General features: G+C 39.7%; 1 protein-coding gene across 3 annotated transcripts in view; it reads right to left on the reverse strand.

The window, feature by feature from the left end:
• Positions 1-1,804: 1,804 nt before the first annotated feature.
• XRN1 (5'-3' exoribonuclease 1) overlaps positions 1,805-26,012 on the reverse strand; it is a 64,937-nt gene continuing 40,729 nt past the window's right edge. Inside the window, exons 13-43 of one of the 3 annotated variants that reach the window (XM_075268837.1) lie at positions 25,664-25,753; positions 24,368-24,524; positions 24,158-24,277; positions 22,719-22,888; positions 21,709-21,829; positions 20,822-20,920; positions 20,621-20,724; positions 19,558-19,689; positions 19,289-19,451; positions 19,079-19,192; positions 18,891-18,989; positions 18,131-18,246; positions 16,925-17,071; positions 15,967-16,056; positions 15,746-15,881; positions 15,513-15,569; positions 13,531-13,663; positions 13,245-13,314; positions 13,087-13,163; positions 12,938-13,005; positions 11,299-11,388; positions 11,115-11,217; positions 10,097-10,155; positions 8,904-8,996; positions 8,665-8,793; positions 8,182-8,296; positions 7,785-7,972; positions 5,734-5,847; positions 4,724-4,841; positions 3,984-4,129; positions 1,805-3,023 (exon numbers count right to left, since the gene is read on the reverse strand). In XM_075268837.1, the coding sequence (XP_075124938.1) occupies positions 2,745-3,023; positions 3,984-4,129; positions 4,724-4,841; positions 5,734-5,847; positions 7,785-7,972; positions 8,182-8,296; positions 8,665-8,793; positions 8,904-8,996; positions 10,097-10,155; positions 11,115-11,217; positions 11,299-11,388; positions 12,938-13,005; positions 13,087-13,163; positions 13,245-13,314; positions 13,531-13,663; positions 15,513-15,569; positions 15,746-15,881; positions 15,967-16,056; positions 16,925-17,071; positions 18,131-18,246; positions 18,891-18,989; positions 19,079-19,192; positions 19,289-19,451; positions 19,558-19,689; positions 20,621-20,724; positions 20,822-20,920; positions 21,709-21,829; positions 22,719-22,888; positions 24,158-24,277; positions 24,368-24,524; positions 25,664-25,753 (3,697 nt within the window). In that variant the 3' untranslated portion in view covers positions 1,805-2,744. Of the gene's footprint in view, positions 3,024-3,983; positions 4,130-4,723; positions 4,842-5,733; positions 5,848-7,784; positions 7,973-8,181; positions 8,297-8,664; positions 8,794-8,903; positions 8,997-10,096; positions 10,156-11,114; positions 11,218-11,298; positions 11,389-12,031; positions 12,116-12,937; positions 13,164-13,244; positions 13,315-13,530; positions 13,664-15,512; positions 15,570-15,745; positions 15,882-15,966; positions 16,057-16,924; positions 17,072-18,130; positions 18,247-18,890; positions 18,990-19,078; positions 19,193-19,288; positions 19,452-19,557; positions 19,690-20,620; positions 20,725-20,821; positions 20,921-21,708; positions 21,830-22,718; positions 22,889-24,157; positions 24,278-24,367; positions 24,525-25,663; positions 25,754-26,012 lie in introns of all 3 variants that reach the window. The other 2 variants (XM_075268838.1, XM_075268836.1) reach the window with 2 other exon arrangements.

The following is a 26,012-nucleotide window of genomic DNA, read 5'->3' on the forward strand; positions in this document are numbered from 1 at the left end:
TCTGGCAGGGACTACAGCCCAATGCAACCAATTCCTTCTCAATGTTAATCACAGGTAAAGACCAGCAGTGGGGAACAGCTCTGTGCACCAGCCTCAAAGTACCTAGCCAGGACAGCCAGTAGTATTATCTAAGGAGTCCAAGTCTGCAACTTCACCTAGTTTCGGTTTACTATCAGCACAATGATGGAAAGAAGACAGACCAGCTTTACCTGAGGTAAAGGGTAGAAATACTTGGAGTCATTACCAGAGATATTGCTCTACATTGTAGAGTAGACATGACTTCCAGTGCGGTAAGTGACATGAGGTTATCCAGGAAAGAAAAGGTTTTTCCTACAGCGCTGAAATTCCACACCAAATTCCTCACCATTTTCCTCCTTGTGAATGGACCCTTACAGAGGGATTTTTATATACATTATGCATATGGCAAAAAGAAAGTAATTTATTGCGACATCTGCTTTGTGTTTAGGGTAGAGGAGGGAAGGATGCTGAGCTAGGGGGCTTTTCCAGGATCTGAGAATTTTCATTGCTCTAACTGCTCTGTAGGTGTAGACCGTGTACTGAAACACAAAAGGGCAACAGCAACCCTAGCCAGCCAGGACACCAACAGATCAGCTTTTCCTGCACAACGCAACTACTGGTAATGTTTACATACTGGAAGCTATGCTGTTCACTCTCCATACAAGGTCTAGTGGCAGGTTTAGGTACTGCATTGAAATCTAGGGGACAAGGATGGATAACCACTAAATCAACGATCTATAAAGTATACCAAGGTCCTTTCCAGTCCCTGCACGGAGAATTGGTCAAATTCCCAGAAAGCCCCATATCTATAATCTTAGTACTGTTGATCTTTACATAGATACATACAGCAGAGCCATAGATGTGAGATTTGTGCATCTGAAAGAAACCAATTGAATTAAAAATTGTTATTTAAAACACAATTCAGTAGAACATTTTGTAAAATAAGAGACCACCACACAGGGTAACATTGCATATATATATGTATTTGTGTACAATTCCGCAATCATTTTGGTTTTAAAAAAATTAAAACATGTTTTTGTCAATTGTGCAGAACAGTGACATGCCATTCATCCTGAACTGCACCTTGAATTTTACACAAAGTTACTGACGCATGCCACTATGAAACACCCGCAACTTGATACTGGAAATACAGTGAAAACTAATTTATTTAAAAAGTTATTAAACTACAGAAATGAGCACATAAAATTTTTCCCTTCTTAATAAAATACTGTTTTGTATAAGACCCAATGAAAAAATGTCAGGGCTTAAAAAAATAAAGTTTGGGGAAAGCAATAAAAGTTTTTGGAAACAATCCACTGGAAAAGCCTGAAAGAATACATAGGAAGTCCTAAAAATATATAGCTATTCTCCTACTGCATGACATTTCATACCGAGGAGGTGACCGTATGGTAAAGGGCAATTTAGAAAAAGTCCAATAAACGGTTGGGGACATAAAACAAGGGCCCTTTAAGAACATATACTGTATACCGCAACCAAGTAATACATTCTCCAATCAACGTTATTTGAGAAAAAACAAAAAACCAACTTTGTAGTAAGAGCAGAAATAATAGTACCATACCCTGTGCAGAGCACAAGAGGATGGTGAGGGTGCTACATACACAGGAGACAGGCACAGTAATAGGTGATGGTGAGCAGATAAGCTGCCTAAAATGAAGGCACGTACAGTATCAATATGGGTGACAGACTTAGGCAGGTCAATAGAAAGTACTATTGTTGCTGCAATAAAGGGACCAGGCTCTACGCAAATACTTTTGACTACAGAATATTTTTATAGTGGCCAATAGATCACAGTGTTAGATATATATATCAACACTACAGTGCCATATAGTTCACATGATTGCTTTAGGTTACTAAACAAATGTTCTGTTAGAAAGCCACTTTTCCGCTGGGTCATACTGTTTACAATGTGGCTTTCCAATGCAAAACTTAAAAGCAGCAGGGGCTCCGCAACTAAAAACCCAGCCCATTTAGGCCACTTTATGCCTTCAATACAGATGTGTTACACTAGTCTTAAAAGGGTTGCCCCAAGGTTTAAACTTGCCACCTATATACAAGATGGTTGTGTCTGATCAGTGGGGATTAAACCACCAGGATCACAAGAATAGGGATCCTGTATATGCCAGTTTTAACAGTGGTGAATATTCACATGCGCTGCTGATCCATCCATCTTTAAGGGAGCACCAAAGAGAAATTCAGTACAGTGCTTGGCCATCTCTGGCAATCACAGAGTTGAATGTATTGGCAATGCACATGTAGGACAGGACCCCTGTTCTGTTGATTAATAGGGGTCCCAGCAGTTAGACCCCAATAGATCAAACACTCATCCCTTATCCTGTGGATAGGCTGGAACATTGGGATAAATTGAATTTTACCCAGAGCAACTCAGAACTGCCAGATGTTTGCAGAAATTGCTAAGACACAAAGACAAAAAATAAAATAAAATATTCAGTGCAGGTTCCTGAAGAAAAAGGCTCAATAAACGAGGAACGCACCCAAGTGGTGCTTCATAATTCAGCTTAAGATTTAGTCAAATCCAGTAAACATTTGTAAAGTGACCATCAGTACGGAAATTGTCAAATATAAGCACTGATAGGAGGGAAAAAAAATAAAAAAATAAAGATTAAAATTGCAGACAGCAGCTCATGCCGTTTGTACACAGCAATGTTAAGGCGGTAATACAGATGATGAAAATCCTAGAGTCAAGTTTATTCTGTAGCTTTAGGGACATTAAAATTCACTGCCAGTTTGCGCGGTTTCCGCTTGCTTGCTGAGCCAGTGTTTGATTTAGATCGTGGCGTGCCAGAGGCTGTCATTGTAGGCTTTTCCACCGCAGCATGTGGAGTGGTTTGTGGAGAAGTCACATTGACAGAAGAACTTTCTGAGGAAGGATGGCTGGCAACATCAGGAACCAATCTCTGCTCACTACTGGAGGATGTGCTCGAGTTCTCAGTACTCTTATTACTAGCAGCTCTTTGCTTTGTTACCTTCAAAAGGAAATACACAACATCAATACATAAAGACATTGAGAGCTACAAGTCATAAGGAAAACCAGCTTACAAGCCGCCATATTAAACACACAAACCGGAAGGTAACACAGCAATGAATAATACACTATACAGCACCATGATTTATAGGTGAAGCAACCAGATTCCATTAAGCTATATTCACACTAGCGTTCGGCTTTCCATTCTTTGGATCCACCTAATCCGCTTAAAAAGCGGTTACCCGTGGATCCCTTAGACTATAATGAGGTCTGCCAGGTTTCTGCCTGAAAAGGACAGAAGCCACTGTCGAGCAAACTACTTTCATCCTGTGTGGGCACCACAGTCTACATGAAGCCATGATGGTTTTCAGACGCTATCCTGACATTCTACAAGGCATCTCTGCATTGTAAACCCTGCCATATTTTATTGCACCCTCGAGTACCCAGATTTCCATCATTGCGTGCCAGTTCAGTTTATTTGCACGTATCCTACAGGATAACACAGGTTTCACAGCTCCAGTAGACCGCACACAGGCACAGTGAAGTGCGTAGAATTCACACTTTATGCTATAGGAAATATGGCCATCCATATACTGTACATGGCATCACTAATAATGTATAGGCTGGAAGGGAAGGCATCGTCAATGAGCAGACAGTCAAAGAACTCAGCAATTCCTAAAGTTTTATATCCTATTACTAGGACAGAGATCGAGGCAATGAAGATTTTGACTTTTGGCCCTTGACAACTCATTTAAGGGATTAAATGGAATCTGTATCTTTGTCCCTGGCTGGTAACATACCTGAAAATAAGAACCGATCTTTTCAAAATGCCAAACGCTCTGAAGACTATAACATCGATCAAATGCTTCAGCCAGAGCTTGTTAAAACTCATACAAAGTCTAAGGGATTTGTAATCCGGTATAATGACTCAGAATAGTTTTTCTTGACATGAGCCACTTACCTGTAGTGGTATGAATTGGTTGTGGCTTCCAGCATTTGGCATATGTCCAGGGTAAGATCCTTGGTAATACGGTTTATTATGAAGTGGTACTGCCGGTCTCCAGGGAACACCACCAAACATATGAGGTGCTGAAGGCATAAGATTGGCTACACAAAAAGAAAGTCAGTCTATTACAGGATTTGTCAAGTGCTATAGTGATTTTGCTACAGATCTGCGGACAATTCATTCTTCAATTCTCTGGACTTACACACCTCAGCGTTCCAGTCAAAATAAAGGCATCTGTGCGTCAGCACTGGTATTGCTGATGTAAAGCACATATTACATATCGCTATAGGAATAATGGTTGGATTTCCAGTGTGCAGCTGGCCATACACATTGGATGTAGGTCAGTCGAAGCTGATCTCTGCAGGGAAGGCAGACCTTCTAATGTTTATAGGGGAAGCCAAACGCTCTCCACTGAAGAAGTCAGGACAAAAAAAGCGCCATGCTTGTTGTATTTCTACACCTGATCCTTTGTTCTAATAAGTGGTAAGCCAATAACAGAGGCAGCTGCATATTCCCCGCTCTCTATACACTCAACTAAGATGGACTAGCACATGTATAGAAGAAAAAAAAGAGAGCAATAGCTATTTGCTGAAAGTGGTTTTGCTAGAAGGCCATTTTTACTCATCTTCCATGTAAGCAGCCTATAACAAAACATTTTTATACAAAGCAGAACCACTTAAAACCTCAGGACTTACGTGTCGGCTGGGTAAAGACTGCTGGTAGTGGTCCCGCAGGTATACTTGCTCCAAGAGACTGATAATTTGGAAAGAGAGGTGGGGGCGGTGGCATTGGAAAGTTGGTTCCAAGTGAGGCCTAAATAATACCAAACAAAAGATCAAATGTCTTCAAATATAAGATCTGTAGAATATAAATTGGCACATAAAGCAATTGCAATCAGTATCAGACAGTATCCAATATCTGACAAGTCTACAATCAAATGTTGGAACAGTGACAAACAGGAGGGTCTCTGACATACACGGGAGGGTCTGTAACAGAAAAGTACTATCACAGTTTACAATGTTTATTAGTAAATGACTTGTGGCCTATAGAAAATATTTGCAGTGTAGTTTTTACAAAATTGGGCCTCGATTTGTTGGTAGAGGTAAAGCGGTCATTATCTTCTGCTAGATAATTGTGACAAACCGAGCTCAATATAGTAAAAATTACATAAATATTCAAAAGGGTGCTCACAATAACTATATATTTAGGAGCACATCAATACAGTAAGATGATAGCTATCGACTAGAAATGAGCAAAACTTGCCAACTCACCTAATAAGCAAAACTAAAGTTAGAGAAGTGTATTAACCTCCATTGTCTTATATGGAGAGAACACACTTCCACAATACGGTCACTTGTTGGGACATTGGTGACAAGGTAAAAAAAATTTCATAGTTTTGTTTGTCATCCCTATTAACAACTTTGAGAGTACTAAATATACTTCGATACTAGAGATGAGCGACCGCTTAACCCCTTGCTGTACAACCGCTCCCATGGATTCCTATGGGAGCGAGATATTCGAAATTCTAGTTTCGAATACTGTTCGCTCATCTCTATTAGATATCATTATGCTTGTAATGTGGTTTTGTCAAATTCGTAACAACTGATCAAATTTATTTTGTAATAACATTTCTCATTAATTATTCAGCAAATCTAAGTACAAAAATGCTGGCTTCAGCACTGGTCAAGATATACATTTAACTTACCAGTCTCTGCAATGCATAAAAGGCAGCCTTTTCTTTTGCTTCATGTTCAGAATGACATTGGGGTCCATGTAGGACCAAACCATTTGACAGCTTCACTTGACAGACTGTCAGAGCCTGAACAAAAAACATACATACAGAGGGTAAGCATTTCTCCAACCATATCAAAAGAAAAATCCATTGGGCTTAAGCTGAAACTTTATGCACCAAAATATATTGGGATTAACAGGTGCAAAGCAGGTAGAATACAAACGCTGAAGACCAAGCAATGAAGAATACAGTATTTACTAATTGTGGTAATACACTTATATAGTGTAGGTAACATACAGGTGTAGTCTACACCAAAATACTCTTTCAATGAAATGTGATATAACAGTGATGTGTTGCTTTATAGAGGAGCAGTCAGCTTGTCCGATAGGTCTCTTATATAAAATACTTGTACAATTCACATCTTTATCTGTTACTCTGTTTTGTGATGATCCTGTCATTTTACTAGATTTTATGAATAAGTTAACAACTAGATGTTGCTATTCTCCTTTTCAAAGGTAGGATGTCAATCGTAGTCTGGCATCTGCAGAACTGACTGGACAACATCAGACTGTGCTGGGACGTTCCTACAATTGGTAGCACAGAGTCAATGCATTCATATATTATAGGGGGAACAACAGGGGAACGACAACACAGCATTATGAGAAAAGAGACTTCAGAAATGTTAATGCATGAAAAATACTAGAAGGGCTGGGCTGACAAGTCTTCATTAAAAGGGGTTTTCAGGATTTTTTATTTTTTATAACCTATGCACAGGATATAATATACCTATCAGTGTAGTGGCAGATAGTGGTGACTGCAGCTCAGTTCTCATTCAAATACAAACTAAGCTGCAAACATCACTGACTGCCACTACACAGTAGATGGAGCAGTCTGCTTCAGGCATTGAGTGTTTTATTTTAGCAGCATCGTAGCTACTTATATCAGCTCATTGGTAGGGCCACTGGATGACAGACCCCCAATCTGATATTAATGTTCTAACCAGTGGCGTAACTAGGAATGGCGGGGCCCAGTGGCGAACTTTTCACATGGCTCCCCAACCGACACCGAAGACCTCGACTGACCCCCTCCTCCACACTCTATTATGTCCCTTAGTAAGCGCTGCACACAGTATTATGTCCCTTAGTGGCCCCTGCACACAGTATTATGTCCCTTAGTGACCCCAAAGAATAATAATCGGAGACCCGGGGGGATAAAAACAAAAAATTACTGTTACTTACCTGTCCCCGGCTCCTATGCTGTCGGCCGCCACTCTCGTCCTTCTTCTATGACGTCGGACGTCACATGACCCGGGAAGCAGGCCGGGTTCATGTGACGTCAGACAACTAGGAAGGAAGCCTGGCAGGATTGTGGAGAGGTAAGAAACAGTGTTTTTTACGTTCCCTTACCTCTCCCGGTCCGCTGATCATAATAATAGTGTTTGTGGGGCCCGCAGTGTCACTTACCGATCCCGACCCAGCCAGGATCGGCAAGTAAATCGGGCCCGTAACGGCCTTTTTTTAAAAAAAACAAAAAAAAACGCAGTGGTAGCGGCTGTCACCGGGCCCCCTAATGGCTCGGGCCCTGTGGCAGCTGTCTCCGCAGTAGTTATGCCACTGGTTCTAACCTAAGGCTGTCACTAGATTTTTTTTTTTTGTTTGTAAAAAACCCCTTTAAATTATATATACACTGTCTACTACATGTCCAGATACGTAATATTACGTAAGTGTACAACGATATTTGCAACATGGTTTGGAATGAATGGTGCACAAAGCTTCAACAGTAAGAATAAATGTTTTGTCCAAGACTCAAGGGTATTGGGTACTGATAACCTATCCACAGAATTTGATGTGGCTATGACACCCAGATACTGTACTAATCAGTTTATTTTATGTTGATACAGTCCCATGGTTGCACCACTACAGTGAATGGAGCCTGTGGATAGGTCATCGGTATCCAATACCCATGGGTCTCGGACAACACCTTAACATACAAACAAGGAGTTAATATTTACAATGCAATTATACCTGTGGTGTTCGCAGGAGTGAAAACTCTGGAGGGTGCATGCCAATAAGAGAGCAGATGCGGCAAAGTTCAGCTACAGCAGGGGCCAAAGGTGGGGCTAATGGTTGAGCGAGAAGAGGTGGACGCAACAATTCTGGATTCGGGGCATTGAACGGTGGTCCGACACCATGTGGTCTGTTCATATGAGCAGCTGTAAAAGTACAAATTTGATAAAACAAGAATTTAAAGGCTAAAACTTCAGAAAAGTAAGACTGGACTACAATGACTACAGGGTCTTCCATGCTAAAGGCATGCCTTACGAGGTACCAAATTATACACTACATTATTCTGCCAGTCCACACAACAATACAGAGAACGTTCCGGTTACTTCCATCATTATAAAGGTGTTAGAAGGCATACCCATCTGCTTGGTTTGTTTCCGCTGGGCATCTGGATCTTTTTTTACATCTTTCTGCTTGTCTTGACTATCAGAGCTGTCAATCTTCAAGATCTCTTTTAACATTTGAGTCCCTTTCTAAGAAGTAATATAAATCAGGTATTAACAAACAAGTTCCATTCGGAGCCAAGTACCCTTCAGTTCTAAAGAGCTTTTGCTGGTGCTAAAACATTAATGGCTTATCCTTAGGCATTGAGAACAGTTAGGGCACTTTATATGAGCACCATCCCCATTATTGTTACACGGGCACAGCAGCTGAACCATATTCAGATTAATAGAAACAAGCTGCAGTACAGCACACAGAACACATAAGCCGCTGTGTCTCTGTGCACGATGAAGTGTCCTTTAATTGTGCTCATTAATAAAATCACCCAAGAGTTAGCTTGGAAGGTCACGAACCACTTCGTAAGCTACCAAAAGAGACCGCTTTCTCCACACAAGCTTACCATGGCAAAAGACTGTGGAGACAAATGTTCTTCTGTACCAGTCTGTACTTCCATGATGGGTACAGATGGTGCTGGTCCCTCTCCGGCAATCTTCAGAGATGCAAAAAGGTTCTCAAATTCACTATTTGGCTGTGAATAAGATAAAATAGTGGGTTACACTGGCTGGAGCGGCACACTACTCGAGCACAACTTAGCCATTAACAGATGGTAATTCATCCTTTCAATGAAGTCTGCAGTACCTTTGCTTCCGTGGTACCGGCATTACCGTGTGCTGCCATGGTCTGATCATTTCTCTTCAGAAGCTTGATGTGGGCTTCAGGCTCAGAGGCATTCTACACAATACATACACAAGAGACAAATGTATTGTACAGTACTGTGCAAAAGTTTAAAGGAATGTGTGAAAAAAGTAAGAATGCTTCCACAAATAGAAGTGCTCATAGTTTATCCTTGTCCATTAACATTAAAGGGGTTTTCCACTCGTCATAGAGGTTGTTCCAGACATTTTTGGAGAACTAGCTGCAGTATGTTTTCCATACCTGCCCAGTATTGAAGATGTAACAGAACGCGCAGTTTAGATATATTTCTAGGGTTAAGTAAAAATATATCAATGCAACAATTACATAAAAACCTGTGGTTAAGCCTATGAGGAATTGCATGCAAGTAGTGCCAAACTCCCTCCTGTGCCTGATTTCTAACACTTGGCACACAATACATTGTGTCAGACACTTGGAGTGGGGAAAGGTCCTCTGACAAGTCCAGCTCTACTTCATTTAATAGGCACTGCTCAATTCTGACAGAGTTGAATTTTTTTTCTAGCCCCCACCATTCCCAAGCAATGAGTGCTCTGTTTTCGGAAGGGGGGCAGGCAGGAGTAGACAAGGGGTGCGATTCTGAGCTCTGACACTGGCTGCCTCTGGTTAGAGCTCTGAATCACCCACCCCTGCCTGACACTGCCCTTCTTACTTCACAGAGATTAAATAGTACATCAGGCATCAAAACTAACTGCACTTGTTGCTCGGCAATGGTGGAGACTAGAGAGTACTATTGAGAGTACTATTCGAAACGGCAGTTTCAAATAGCACGCTCCCATAGGAATGAATGGATGGATGCAGCCGGCACACAGCCAAGGCCGGTGTCCGGCTGCTTAACCCCCTGCGCGCCGACTGCTCACATTCATTCCTATGGGACCGTGGTATTCGAAACTACCGTATCGAATAGTACTCACTCATCTCTAGTGGAGACTAGAGAAAAATTCCTACTGTCCTAGAATCAGTGGAAAAGCATCTATACACAGATACCAAGAATAGTAATATGTGGAGGTGGTGAAAGGTCCTCCTTAAGCTTTGCTATTCTTTGATTTTCCACCCTCATTTTATAATCAAATGAAACAAAGAAATGGTGATGTATATAAGCTTTAGATGACTGGATTTACCTGTGTAGTTACATCCGGTTGCCGGTTCTCCTGTTTGTAAAACTCAAAGCCTGGTTTTCCTGTAATACACATAGTAAAATGTCTGTTAATCCCCATTTCACACCTGCAGGCACACACATACATAGTGAATATATCTAGGTATGTATAATGGGGGGGAGGGGGACTTATTTGAAGTTAGGAAATAATGTATATATATATATATATATTATATAAACAATACACGTGTTATACAACACTTGTCTTTCTATAAACACATCTTATAATACTTTACTAACATTCCATATTTACAGGTACACTGTGTATGTATGTATGTATGTATGTATGTATGTGTTAGAGTCAAATCCTCCATTTTTGTATTTTGTCAGTCATCTTGTAACCTTTCACACATAAACTGTGTAAGTAAGTCGCAGCTGGCTATTTGTATATCTTATCTTCATGGTATATGGAGGTCACAGACTCATTTAGCACCAACATGACATCTTATCTCTGTTTCCATGATATATGCATATAGACATAGTGTAAGCTGTTAGTTCACACATAAGTGTTTTTGAAACTTTCTTTGTTTAAGGACAAAGTACAAAGTCCATTAAGCTGTAATGATATGCAAATTACATGAGGCCTCAGCCAATAGTCATGTGCCAGGTTTATCTTATAACCAATCATTTTATGCCAACCATGTTAGAATAGTCCAACCTGCTCTTGTCTGTATTGTATTTAAACCACCTTTGTGCACCATTAAATTAGAACTCACTTGATACACCATCAGTTGTGTGTGTGTGGCTTCTCCAGACCTGATAATGGGCGTAATTACTTCAGGCCTGATATTTAATTTGGAACTCAGCAACATACTCTATCATGGGGACCCCTTAATGTCCCCAACAGTATGTATGTATGTATGTATGTATGTATGTATGTATGTATGTATGTATGTCTTATTCCTTAAATATACTTTAATGAACTAACTAGTCCACCACCCCCTGTTGGTGACATGTGGTAGTGCAGTAGCCTGTACATTTACCTATTTTCACTGGTTCTTGTTTTTTTCGCTGGCACTTTGAGGTGTTCTCTGATTTATGGTACTGGTGCATATTTTGGCCAGGCTTCTTTTCCTGAGGTAGACTCTGTAAAACATAACTCATTCATCTACAGAAAAGAGGACGTGGTGCACACACCATGATCATTCTTCATCCAGAAATACAGACCTTATCATTCACTCTTTGTGCTGAATACGGTGACTTTCCAGAGCCTTGCAAGGACTGCCACACATTGCTGAACTCATCGTCTTGTTTATGCTGTGAAAGAAAAGGCAAAAATAGTCTGATATTTTGGTTGCCACAATAATAGACTTAGGAACCAACAATTTATAGACTACGTATTTATAGCCAGTCTTTGTCCCCACATCCAAGAGTCTCTCTAGTTTGCTCTAAGGGATTGCAGATGCAGAGGCTCTTCCTGCAAGTAATGAATATGAGCTAAAACTAGAAGATCAGTGCTGCACCATGCCACCTAAACTGAAAAATTCTTTAAAAATGATTTTCTTTATTATAGTTTGTAACTCTGTTGCTCTTCTACATCAGTATACACCCTGGCAATGGTGTGATTCAACAGATGACAAGCGCATGCAGTTGGATGGATTCTAGCATTATGGGGGCAGCTGTTCTTGAGCTGTGGGCTCAATCAATACCGACAATTGCTTTGTACTGTACATCCTCATTGACACCATTAAGTGACACTAGATGGAATTATACTATAAGTTTCTATGCGCTAGTGAGCATAGTCTGCCAGCAACACTGAACGTGAAGGTAAGAACTGTAATCTATCCTTTTGTTCCAGGAATCAATAAGAACAACCTTTTCACATCAGTCATATTACCAATGTGGGAAATGGTTGACCTGATCTGGAGGAGAATGACATGAATAGTTCCAATGAACTTGCCTTCTGTTTCTGGTTTCCAGATGAGACACTAGCTTTCTGTGGAGAGCTTGCATTTCCCTGATATTGCTGCTTTTCATTTGGTTGCTTTAAACACAACAGAATAGACATTGACAGTAAGACTGACCATCTACTTGGGACAGTCCATAAACGTTACTGAGCTTGGGTCATTTCAGTGGGACTCAGGTGTAGTACCAGACACATATTGTATTTAGTGATAGAAGAGAACCATATACACGTACAGGAAACTGCATCAAGTAAGCATCAAAAGAAGTAATCCAGATGGACAGCAACCAATGTTTTTTTTTTTTTGTTTTTTTTTTGTTTTTTTTTTGTTGTTTTTTTTTAACATTGATGTCTATGGAAAACGGATTACAAGCTAATTATATACTGATTAGGATTAGTCCTGCATGCCCAACTGTCCAGCTAAAAAACAAAACAAAAACAGAAAAACGTTTCCCTGCGGACAGGCCACAGGCAGAAACCGGAGGTCACCTTTACAAACCTATTCAAGTGAATGAGTTTTAAATCTGACTGCCAGGTTTCCGTTCCCTGTCCAGTTTCGCTGGAGCTGAAGACAGAAACCCGGCGGAATGTGCACACCGGACACAGAGCGCAAGTGTGAAAGAACCCTTACATACTGATACCAATCGGTTTGTGTCTGTTTTGCACATGCTCAGGATGAAAAAAAGGGAAGTGAACAAAAACTGATTGGTCAAAAATAGATTACACACTGACAGTTTTAACTCCATTTTTGAAGATGTCAAATACGGATTTCAAACAGATTTGCCGAGCGCAGACGTGAACTGGGCCTAATACACACAAGCACGAAGACAAATACTGTGTTATCACCTATAAAGACCAACCAATCCATTTCCTAGGTGGAAGAAAAAAAAATAAAAATCTAACCTTCATAGGGACGAAGAGTGATCGAGGGGAATGGTTGAGGGCACCCAAATGTCCTTTTTGAGATCCTCCTGCAGATAATTCAGAGGGATGAGAGCCATGGTGATTGGTGGCTGGCTGTGGTTTAACTACAGCTGTCAACTTTTGCATACCATTTTCTGTACGAACACCATGGGAAAGGTTGATTAAGGCACTTGGCGGCACACGGTAGCCTCTTGACTGGGAAGATCTAGTAGAACAGATATGGAGAAATATTTGGTAGCAATTTCCTAAAAGATGTGGCAGAATAAACATGTTTTCATGTCAATACCTTATATTTAGGCCACCAGGGAACTCCTCATCAAACAATATCTCAAGCAAGACATCAGCGTCTCTCTCGGCTGCAAGAACATGAACAGTGCAAAGGAACAGTTTGTAATCTTATGCCAAAATCAATGTGTGCGGTCTCTAAAACAAGCTGCTCCCACTTAAGGGGATTCATGTTTGTCAGATTGGATTTGTGCTTTAAAATTCATAGCAATAAAGAAAACCAGGCAAGATAAACTGCAGTTCTAAGGAGGCAATGTAATCCTCATGTTTGAAAAGATTTTCATTACCTCCTTTAATCCCAATAACTGTGCCTCTGAGGCCCAATGGGACCGAAAAGCTCTCCCGCACATTGACAACGCGGTCAAACAGCCGGAACTCTGCATCTCTGTCTGGAACCACGCCAAACTGTTGTTCAAGAGGCTGAGAAAAAAAAATACATTTAATTTATAATTATTTATTCTACTTACAAATTTACATTAAAATAAAGCATTACAATAGCTTTATCATTTTGTTTCAGTGATTTTGATACCTAGTTGGTCTTTAGAAGGTTTTAGAAATGGAAAAGTAAAGAGATACCGAGCGCACAAAGTGTAGTAGTGTAGTAGTACACTGTATTAAATGAAATAATGATACTATGTATATGATGAAAAAACCAGATGGCTTCTGACCTTGTGGGGTTGTGAGTGGTTCACAACACCCCAGATTGCATGTAGGTAATATATTGTCCTGGTGAGAGTGGTAGCGGTTCAATCTGTATACACCGGAGAATCGGGAAATACAATGGACAACCGCAGGGACCAAAGGTCTGTAGCAGAAGATCTGTGCTCTCTGGTTATAAAGCTGAGACATAGCCAAGGAATTCGGTAGAAGAACCTTTTATTGGAGTAGATAATAAACAGTACAGCACGACACGTTTCGGGCTATGGACAAGCCCTTTATCAAGAGCAAAATGACCGCTGTGTTGGGGTCCATGGTATAGAAGACAGACAAGCACCTACCCAGAGCAGCTTGTCAGAACCCAGCGCATGAAGGAGCTGGCATTTAACCTTCCTGAGGTCGTGACACTCCACCCCGTGCCATCATGTACTTCTGGGTAATAAACCATGGGCAGGACTGAAGTAGTTGTGTGTGATGCGTCATGCCGTACTGTTTATTATTACGCCAATAAAAGATTCTTCATCTGAATTCCTTGGCCTGTGTCTCAGCTTTATAACCAGCGAGCACGAATCCTCTGCTACGGACCTTTGGTCCCTGCTGTTGTCCATTTAGAAGATCTACAGATTGTATAAACACATCCTTAGATAAGCAACAAAATTCAGATTCCATGAAGTCATTAATAAGAATTAGACCGAAGTGCAGAGACATTGGTTTGCATGGCACTTTGTAATGAATACCTGCATGCTGTTAATTGCAGAAATGAGTATCACAAGTTATTAAGCCTTACACCTGTATGATAATAGTGAAGGTCATCATTCTAAAGTGGGATTATTCACAAGTAGAAATCATTTAAGGCAGCTGACAATCCCCTCCCCAAGAGTGAACAGCCCAGCAAATTCAACCCAAGTGTCAGATGCTTCAAGTGCAAAAAAATCCAAGAGCTAAAAACTGTTAGAAAAATCTAAAATGTTCAATTCCATGACAGTACAATTAAGAAATAACTGAACAATAATGACTGACTTTGAAGAGGTGCCAGGAAAAAAAATAACTATTTCTAAAAATAACATGGCAGCATGGCTTTAGTTTGCAAAGTTGCATCTGAATAAATCAATATTTTTAGAATAATATTTGGAAAATCCTGGAATACTCCTTTAACACACCTTAATTTCTAATTTTGTGGCATCAATGGGAGCTCCAGTCTATAGGGGAAAGCAGCAGAGTAGTTCTGGGTCTACTAAGGGTCCAGTCACACGGAGGAAAATGGTGCTTTCATTTGGCGCTGAATTTTCCACGCTGAAAAAAAAAAAAAAAAAGCCTCCCATTGACTTCAATATGTGTTGCTAGCTTTTTTTCCACTAGCTGAAAATTCCGCTAGTGAAAAAAAAAAAAAAAAAAAAAAGAAACTAGCAGAATCCAATGAGGTCAATGGGAGGTTTTTTTTCAGCGCCGAATAAAGTACCATTTTCCTCCATGTGAATGGGCCCTAAGAGGGTACATAGCAATCACACCACCATGAGGTGCAATTCCCTACATAGTGCCAAGTTATCCTGTCCAAAAATGTTAAAATGTACTTTTCAATGCAGAAAGGGATATAATGCAAAGTAAATCTTACCCGAAACAGCAAGTGTGGCTTCACAGTCACGCGCACCTTCTTATTGCTCTTCTTGGTCTGTAAAGGACATATTTCAATGATACTATAAAAGTAGTTTGACAAATATCAGATGTGTTGTGGTGCACAGGACAGGATGACATACAATGCTAAGAAGCTCAGTAAAGTATTAAGCTGTAGAGAAAAATAACGAGTTTCAGAAACTGAAGGGATTTGTTGGTCATAATCCTCCATACCTTACTCTTTGCAACCTCCTCTTCAATTTTTTCCACAATAGCAGAGTCCAAGATCTGCAAATCACATGATGAGCGGGACAACAAGCTAACCGGATGAGCTTTCAGCCAGGACACAATCTCTTGAACTTTCTCCGCACTGTGTACGATAAGGCAAACCATATATCACACAAGCAAGATTACAAGTCCGCGTCAGAGCAGTTACACGAGACGGATTGTTTTACCCATTCTCATCTTCCCCTGGCCAGATGTCATCCTCATAGAACACATCATCTTGGCTGTTCTTGGAAATATATGTAAATAGCTCAGGATACCTGTGTCAGATGAGATTAATATATATCATATAAAATATAAAAAAATAAATAGATAAATAGCCAAATTCCATTATAAAACACTTGGGATAGGCTTAGTAGAGGCAGATTTGGGACACTAAACCACCCATGCATAAGGCCATGATGCTGATTTAGTATCCCAAATTGCCTGAGATTTCTACCCTAGTAGTTAAGTTTTGGTTTTTTGGTTTTTCCTTTTGCTGATCTTTCACATTATTTGCATTGGACAATTTTGCTATTCTTCATACAAATCATAACGACAACTCGACATTGAACAGTCTCCATACACTGGGAACCATCTCAGCTATGTGGAAATTCACAGGAGGCATAATGTATGGCAGTGTCTGGTGTAAGTAATAAATCTACTGGATCCTGGGAAGCCATGCTCATCTAAGGCTAGGTTCACACTACAGTCGGGTTTCCATCCCTATTGACTATAATGGGGATTGCTGGATTTTCTGCCGATTTTATATAGAGATCTGCAGAGAGAAGAGTCCTGCTTGCAGGATTTTACTTTCTGCCGATTTAAGCTGAATCTTGGATGGAGATGACAAACCTAGTGTGAACCTAGTGCAAGCCCCATCCACCTTTCATAAAAGATCATTTTTGGTGCAGAAAAATTGGTCCCACGACAAGAATTGTAAGTTTACTACACCAGAAAACTGGCAAAGCTGCTTTGTTCCTTCTAGGGCACCTTCTGAACAAAGCCTTATGTGTAGAAGTCCCAAAACTTGATCAATGAACAAAAACTCAGGAGTTAGAAAACAGGTTCTCGCACTTAGAAACAATGAAGTGAGCATAAAAAGTTACTAAACAAAATATTAGTTTAACATAATGTGGCCTTTCTTACCTCTCAATATACTCAGCTAGGAGCTGCTCGACAGCAGAGGAATACATCCATTCAGTGCCAACTCTCTTCGTATAACCAGGAACCTCTTCATTTTTCTTATTGAATTTCAAATTCAAGCCCACATTTGCTTTTTGTTCTCCATGTGGACTGAAAGACATGGTACATGTGGTTAGACCTCTTGCATATCCCAATTTCCACTATACCTACAGCAATCACCACATGAGAAGATCTGTTGGCAAATATATTCTTGATTTGTATCAACGCTTAAGGGCTAGTTCACACGGGGACATGGAGGTCGATTTTGACAGCTGATTTTGCTTCAAAATCAGTCTCCATAAAATGTAGCCCTATGTGAATTGCTCGCTTTTTTTTTTCTGCTAGCTTGCTAGCAGAAAAAGAAGCGACATGACCTTTCTTCAGGCGTTTAACGCCTGAAAAAAATGAATTGGAGTCTATGGGGCGTTGAAAAAAAAAAAAAAAAAAAGCTCACGTTTTTTTGGTTGCTTATTTTTGCAGCTGTTTTGGCAAAACCAGCCACCGAAACCGCTAGTGTTTTTTTATCATATACTAATAACTTTATTTAATTTTTTTTGTAGTGCAAAAAAAAACAAAAAAACAACCAACAACCGAAAAAGCGTCAAAAACAGCGTCCAAAAAAAGTGAAGCTGAAAAATCAGTGCCAAAATCAGCTAGGCTTTTTTCACGTGTGAACCAAGCCTAATAGTGACTTTGATAGTGATGTCAACTGCAGAGAATTCTTAATACCTTAGCAACTGTTACTTAAAAGGGTCATAAACTTTCTCAACAAACATCACAAATTAAAAGTACAAGTGAAAATGAAACACTTTTGAGACATCTTTATAAGAAAAAAAAAAAAAAAAATCTCTCTCCACTCCAAATTTTCCTGATCCCCTTTTCCATTCAAAACTGACTAATTTAGACTGCAGCTCACAGAGGTGATAGCTTTATATGCAAGTCTATGGATAGGCAAAGGAAGAGGAGTGAGCAGGAACCTAGTAAGAGAAGCAGACGCTGCATGCGGCCCCTGTAACATCACAGCACGGCCTAATGCCAGTGAATGGCCATGCGAGTCAAGTGAATGAGAAGGTAAACCAGTTACAGGTGCAATGACAAGGAGAATAAACCAATAAAGTAGATGTAGTAAATCAATTCAATAGAAAGATTTTAAGTCACATTTATACTCACTTTTTTTTAGACCCCCGGCCAATGAAAATACTTCCAGTGAACCTTGAAACAAGGTATCCATTAACTCCCAGGCGACTAGCCAAGATATAGCCAGGATTATATTTTACTGAATATTTCTACAAAAATCAAAAAACAGAAATGCATTAAGTGCTAACCCAATGGGAGTAAATCACAGACCTGCATTCATATATCAAGAACTGACCTACATTAGTGTATTCTAAGGCTACATGCACATGAATGTGTGCTTCTATAGGTCTGAGGAAATACAGAATACAGAGAGCCCAGGCCCCTTTACAAATTTGTGCTAAAATACAGCCATGTGTATGAGGTTGCAAACAATAAATGGGTCAGTATGGTAGCTGTTAAACACAAGCAGCACACCGACCAAGCGCAACGAACAGGAATGGGCAAATCTCAATACCCAGGTTACAAACATGCCTAGAAATTTTCACCTGGCCCCTAACTCTTCAGGTTGTTTTCTATTCACATCGAAGGAAGGTTTTATTGTCTGCATACACATCACTAGTCAATCAATATTTTCAAGTCAATAAAAGACAGACAAGAAGAAGTGTAAATCTTTCCATAACATATGCTCTTAGTTTAGGTGACCGCTTGGCTTACTGAAGTATAAGTGACACCTGAATAAAAGCAGCTAGCTCCTACAGATATTGGCCTTCTATATGAATTACTGTATAAAGGTCTGTGAAAACTGAGGTCATGAGTCAGAAGATTATATTATGGCGCGGCTCTAGCTACTTACATGCTGGTTTTGTATTAAGGCATCAAGCTCTGGTTCACAGGTAATACTAAATAGAACACGAATTCTGTTCTCACTGAGAACATCAGAAGAATCTTGCACCTAAGGGTTGGAAAGAATAGGACAGCTGAATTCAGCCTCTTAAAACACATATGAAAGTGTTATTTCAAGTTTATAGGCCAAGTAGATACCTCTCCCATGCAACCATAGTATGGAATGCCAAGCATGAAGACGATGCTTCCGTTCGAAAACAGTTCACTAAGTGTCTTGAAGTTAGAAGAGCCAGATTCAAAAGCTGTAATGTCCTGAAAGAAGGAAGTGAAGTAATGTATCCGCTGTACAGAATAATAGTGTCCAAATACTTTATACAGGGAAGGACGGCTTGTTAATGCAGCTCTCACCTTCACAACAGCTTGGTATACAAAAGGGAGAACCTGCTTGGACCACTGCTTTTCCAGGACAACATCTCCATTTTGTGATACCTGGTACCGACGACCAGTAAGGAGTTGTGCATATATCACTACCGATGTGTCATTGATAATTATTCCTTTTCTTCTCTGGTATCTTGACAGAAAGGAAAATATTGTAATGTATACACACAAAAAAAAAAAAAAAAAAAGTGTAAAAAAATTCTGACAAGTGGCTACTTCTGCGTTTACTACAAACTCACTGTTCATTTATTCCTTGGACTTCCTTTATCCAGAGGTTTCGTTCTTTGTTACTAACGTTAACTATTTTCGTTGGTGGAACTGCATCTCCGATGTATAGCTTCTGGGTTGTTTGAGGCTCATCCAAGTACAACCTAAGCGAGAGGAAACACGCTGCAAATAAAAGTGCCTCAGATCCCTTGTTGATAATCCAGTTGTATACCATTTTATTCCACATGCAGTACAGGCTTTATTTAAAGGGGTTTCCAGCATTTAAAAGGTTATGTGCAAAAGGTTTCCATGCAGCAAAATTGGTCACTTACTAATTTAGTGCCCGTAGCAGAGCTATAAGCCACTTACAGTCACACGATAATACTTTGAGTTTATCTCCTGCTTTTTTGAGATTCTGTACCCTGAAAACATGATTTTCACCTCTTTTTCACTTATCCCTGACTTCCCCTCCCTCCATCTGAGGAACTGGATTCATTATATGCTGCCCAGCATGTGAAACAGAGTAAAATGGCATCATTATAACATTCCTTTAAAAACCATAATCGAGGGGCATGCAGACAGTTGTAAACAGAGACCAAAGGCCCAATTTATCAAGCCTGGCATATAGTATGCCAATTCTAATTGCTGTGCCAGAGAGAGTGGTACCAAACCTATTAACAGGCTCATATAGCTCATTAATTCTGGAAAATCTTAGGTTCTCCAAAGTGAAGCTAAAATCTATGTCATCTAGAGGAGATTGCTTAGCTGGCATAAATTTGGGGCAGTTGTTTGGTACATGCAATGTTAAATTAGTCGGACCACTTATTTATTTTTTTAAATGATGTTAAATTTTCCCCCTATGCATATGAAAGTAATAAACTATCAATGGAACTGTAGTCCATATTGATAATCCCACCCACATAAAGCCCTGGTGGCATCAAAGCAATGGTGCTGCAGAGGAATGCACGAGGAGTATAATGAAAGTGAAAAATAATTACATCTCAGCTATGAAAATACCATCACATGATGAGCATTGAGACACATACTTTTCTACAACAGCAGAAACACCTATCACGTTACTTAAAATGTACATACTTTATTTCTCCATCGGACACGGCAACCACTCGAGCTTCTTCAAGGTGAGGCCAATTAACAAATACAGATTTCCCAAGAACATCAGAGGCCACATTTTCCACTTCCTGTGGACAGAGCAGTCAAACCAATAAGCACGAATAGCATAAACGCTCTATAATGGAGTCAGTATGTGCACACTACAAGTCTGATGAAGTAACTTACATTATCTTCAGAATCTTCATCTACAACAATTTCTAAAATCATGTTCTCTCCTCGACTGCTCTGTTGGAAAACCTGAACCCCTGTTTTCTTCAAAGAAAACTATAAAACAAATTGGAATATAGTATTAAGATTAGCAAGAAATGGCTTCAAATATATGAATTTACTTACCTTGTGCTGATCTTAAGTTACATCATGTTTCATAACATATCCTTATTACCTATATTCAGAACTGTGCTGGTTGCTACTGGACGTGACACATATACACATTCCTTAAACAGCTTAATTGAGATCCTATAATCCAGGACACTCTGCTGCAGAGCATTCTAGCAGATCGTTGCATTTGCCAGTATGCAAATCAGCCAGGCATATTCTTTGCAAACACTGAACCTGAACTGTGGTTGCTTGGAGATGTGAAGGTAGAGCCAAGAAGTAGCTCACAAGCATCTGGATGAGAAAGAACCTACACAATACACTGCGACTCAAGATCAGCACAATATCAATAGCAACGTAGCTACAAAATCTCAACGTTATAATTTATAGTGATCTCTTATAATATGCATACAACAGAAAGTTCCAAAAACATAAGAGTGGGGGGTTTCCAGTACTAGAAAAAGCATATTTTACTTTTCCAGCCAGAATGCCACATGGAAAAAGAAGCAATACAGTTCCTAAAAAATGGAAGATGCTTATGACTAATCACGTACAATCCCTACATGCTAAGAGAATACAGCACAAGCACCCATATACAATCAATAGGACATTGTAATAAAGCTCTGTCATAATCCACATGCTGGAAGGTTTTCTGCACAACTGATAAGGACAGACAACGCTGTGGAACCCAGATAAAATCCCACTGAAAAAGATTATTTGGCCATGACAGAACTTACCGTATGCTTAATATGCTTCAGAGTTGGGAAGCCACAGAAATATAATGCACTCTTGTTCACTTTAGTGATTTTGTTATCACCCATAGAAACATGCCAAGCATCCAGTGAGATAATATTACACCTGTCAAAGAAAAATGAAGAATCTATAAAGTACCTATACAAATCTACAAGACTAACAAAATCTGTTATCAAGCCTATTCCAACCCCAAAGACAGAGTACATATATATATATATATATATATATACACACATATACACACACACACATATACATATATATATATATATATATATATATATATATATATATATATATATATATATATATATATATATAGCTTTTGTTAGCTATAGCACTAATTATTAGTCTTATTATTGATATATTGTGGCAGATTTAGACAGGCTAAAGATAGCATCCTTAGTATGTATAGTACGTTGGCCTAGGTCTTACCGTTGCATCTTAAGCCAAACCACCTTTTGAGCACCGTAATGGTTGTATTTAGCGGCAGTGGTTGGCCGACTTAAAGGGGTTGGCCACCATTAAGCTGAAAAAAATCATAGGGCTCCAGACAACTCAGACAGATGGTTATAGGACAAATGTGCTTTTGGATTTCTTTGCTTGTCCTTGTTTTTGTTTGTTTTGTATTTTTTTTCCTCTCCTTATGAAAAACTTTCAATAAAACCCGATTATACATAAAAGGGGTTTATGCAGAAATCCGAATCATGGTCACATGGCCCCACTACAGCTCAGTACAATTCATTAATGGATGTGAAAGGACAGTACAAAGAATAAAACTTCACTGCAAATCTAGTGTACACGTACATTCAGCCTTCACAGTGCATATAACAAACATCAAGATCACCAAGATACCCAACCGCAATATGTTCAAAGTCTCTATTTATGTCACAGACAACTTGCTGGTACTTCTGTGTCCAGTTACATTACAGATTCAGCCTTGGCAAGCATGCTTTCCCCATGACAGTACAATCTGCTCTGTGACTAGCTTTACCTTGCATGGCAGGACTCAATGCTTTGAAACTTCTCGGGCCATGGTGAGTTGTATTTGAAGTCTGTCTCCTTTTCATACCAGTACATCAAGCACTCACTATGCCTATTCCTCTTTTTTTCATCCTCTGTCAAGCGTCTGTTGCAGGACTCCATGGCTTCCAGCAACCGAGTCTGCAAATACATAAATACATAACCTCGTGTGTTGATACTCATCCAGCTTTATGCTTCACTTAGTAATGTAGGAGACACGAGGTAAAGAAGGATAAATCTAGACTTGAACCAAAGTCTGTCAAATGTAAGTGCTCACATCAGCCCTCCTATCAGCATGGCGTCTGCATGGTATGTAGATATCCATAGGAGTAATCACTTAAGGAAAGAGGAGGAGACCAAAAAAAAAAAGTGCGCAATATGTCTTAAAAGTGAACTTGTCAGCGTGTTTAGTGTCCCAAACAGCCTATGCCAGTTTTGTCTTCCACAGAAGTATTAAGATATATACCTTAATACAGGGGTAGGTAACCTTCGGCTCTCCAGCTGCTGTGAAACTACAACTCCCAACATGCTCCATTCACTTCCATGCGAGTTCCAAAAACATTAGAGCAAGTATGCATGCTGGAGTTGTAGTTTTGCAACAGCTGGAGAACCGTAGGTTCCCTACCCCTGCCTTAATACATTAAGAGAACAAGGCTCACAATGGGGATTTAGTGCCCCCAACCCTGCTGGCAGCTTCCTTTTAAAAGGGTTATTCTCATCACTGAATCTAACAGCATCTCCCTAGAAAATGCCATGACCGAACGCTGGGACCGCCAACAGTTCTGAGGGTTGTAATGTGCTCAATGCACTTGTAATTTAATGCACTTTAGCGCTGAGGTCCCTTTAGTTTTCCCTGTACAGAAATAAAACAGACAGAAGCTGTGCAGGTAACTACACAAAACTCCATTCAAGGAAGAACCCCTGGATTTCAGACCACTGATGGGACACCTAGCACAGTAACACGGACTACAATGGGGAACTGTCAACTATAATGTAAAGCCCCACTTCGGCACATTGTCATTAGTATGCTCTGTACTACAGGACTACGGATTCTGTACAGGCTATACAGGACCACTGGTCTCTTTATGCAGCTCCAGAATAGCAGCTGGAAGTCCTGGCTTCTATATAAGTTTATGAGAGAGTAGCATACAGGCTCTCACAGGCTATTGGCTGGTGTGTGAATCAGCAGGTCAGTCTGCTTATAACATGGCTAGTCAGCAACCTGCATAAAATGAACAATGCACCTGGTGAGTGGCTGCAATGCTCACTGTTCATTAGTATACCCTGTGCTAGAGATCTAGAAATTAATACATTGTGTTACAGAGGGTCCTTAAAGTCTACATAGAGTTCTGCTTTACACAGGGGTGTACTTGGTTACATAATCCATACATTTGTACATGAGTAACTTGCCTCATCGATGAAAGGAATCAATACCACGGCTTCCCACTCCTGCTGCTTCCCATTAAGGTCAGTCTTGAAATCTTGCGGGTAGTAATCTATGATCGGAGAGTCTTCACTGGTCATTAAACTCTACAAAAAGAAGGACGGACAGATTTCCTGGTCACAAAACCACAAAATACAACAGTACAATATGAAAGGTGTAAGCATATAAGAGGTTACCTGATAAGCCTGAGGCAACAAATCTTTACTAGCAGCAGGAAGGACAGCAAGGAGCTGCTCAAATGGCATGAAAGGCTTCTCCAAATCAAACTCCAGCTTCAGCTGACCGATATTACAAATATCAGACAGATACGGTGCATAATGGTAGGGATAATACCTAAAATTTACATCAGATATCGCAATATCAAAATACTGAACTTAGGTATTTGCTTATGGGTCTTATGTCACACGGAGCAAAGTGTAAAGCTTTGTATACTTTTCACAATTTACCCGAATGCAGGAAAACTCAATCTTGAACAATACATTTGCTACGGAGGCTGTATAGTCCCCCCATTATCTGTGTTACGAGGGCTGTACACCCCCTTCCCACGTGTAAGACTATCTGTACCAGTACAAGCTGTTCTTTTGGACAGTGATTTTTTTCACCCTACACTGTGTGCACTGTACAGGATCCTATGGAAGTTGCTGTCCTGTAGTGGCAACCATGCTGTGAAGCAGTTTAGCAACCAGATTAAAAGCTGAACGACGCGTGTATCTTTCAAGTAAGCATTTCACCTTTATTAAAAATAAATAAAAAAAATTAAAAAAAAAATTAAACACACAGGAGGGAACCCAACCATTTACTTCCCCTTCAATACAGCCTAGGAATTGCTAACCCAGCATGCTAGGGACAGTTTAGCAAGTGATACTAGTGATTGTCTCTTACTATAAAGGTGCACCTGGGATGGAATAAACAAGGAACCTATTTTTTCCCCCATTAGCTATAAAGAGAAGCCCAAGAACAGAACACTGGACCAGTCTTCCCTGATTTTAATCACTCCTGGCAAGAAAGAACAAATGCACTTGTATAATGTGCTTAACATAATCGCCTTTTACTTCAAAGCCAGTTATTCTGCATAGTATATTGTAAGAGCTGGCGCATAACCTCTTCTAAGACCTAAGTGCAATCTAGAAACAAGGAAATTTAATATCTCAACGGCTGCAGAAATGAAATGGTGAAAGATAACGGCACAGACATTGAAAGATAGTAGCAGGCTGGCCTACTTTGAAGCAGTACTTTTCTAGGTTTGTGATTTTTTTACTATCATTATGGATTAAAAGATACATTTTAAATAACTGGAGAGATGCCGATCTATCTCTACATATTACTACCTTGAAGCAGCCTGGGAATCCTCGAAGAATACAATGCTTTATTAACTTATGCAAAGACATATAAATGCATTCAGTAACTTACATTAAAATATCACAGGTGATAAAGAAAAAAAAAAAATGATAAAGGGAAAGGAAACTACCTACCAACTCCAAGACTGGACTCCATGATAGTAATAGTGCAAAATCCACTGGATGGCCTGAACATAACATTCTGCTTGAGCAGCCAGAAACTCACTTATAAGAAGTAGAAAAATTAAATAAAAAGTTAAAAACAAAACAGCATTGAAACAATATATATAATCCTTCAGAAAAATATACATAACATTAAACACCCCCCCCCCGACAAAAAAACAAACAAACCACAAAGATATATATACCTGAACCCTACAATCCAATTGCCAACATACAGGCAAGCATAAGATTATTATTTAATATTGTTATTATTGCTAAACATATAAATCTGAGATACTTTGCACACATTTTAAAGGGATTC

This window comes from Leptodactylus fuscus, chromosome 3 (genome assembly GCF_031893055.1).
Source record: "Leptodactylus fuscus isolate aLepFus1 chromosome 3, aLepFus1.hap2, whole genome shotgun sequence".
In the NCBI taxonomy this organism is placed as follows: domain Eukaryota; kingdom Metazoa; phylum Chordata; class Amphibia; order Anura; family Leptodactylidae; genus Leptodactylus; species Leptodactylus fuscus.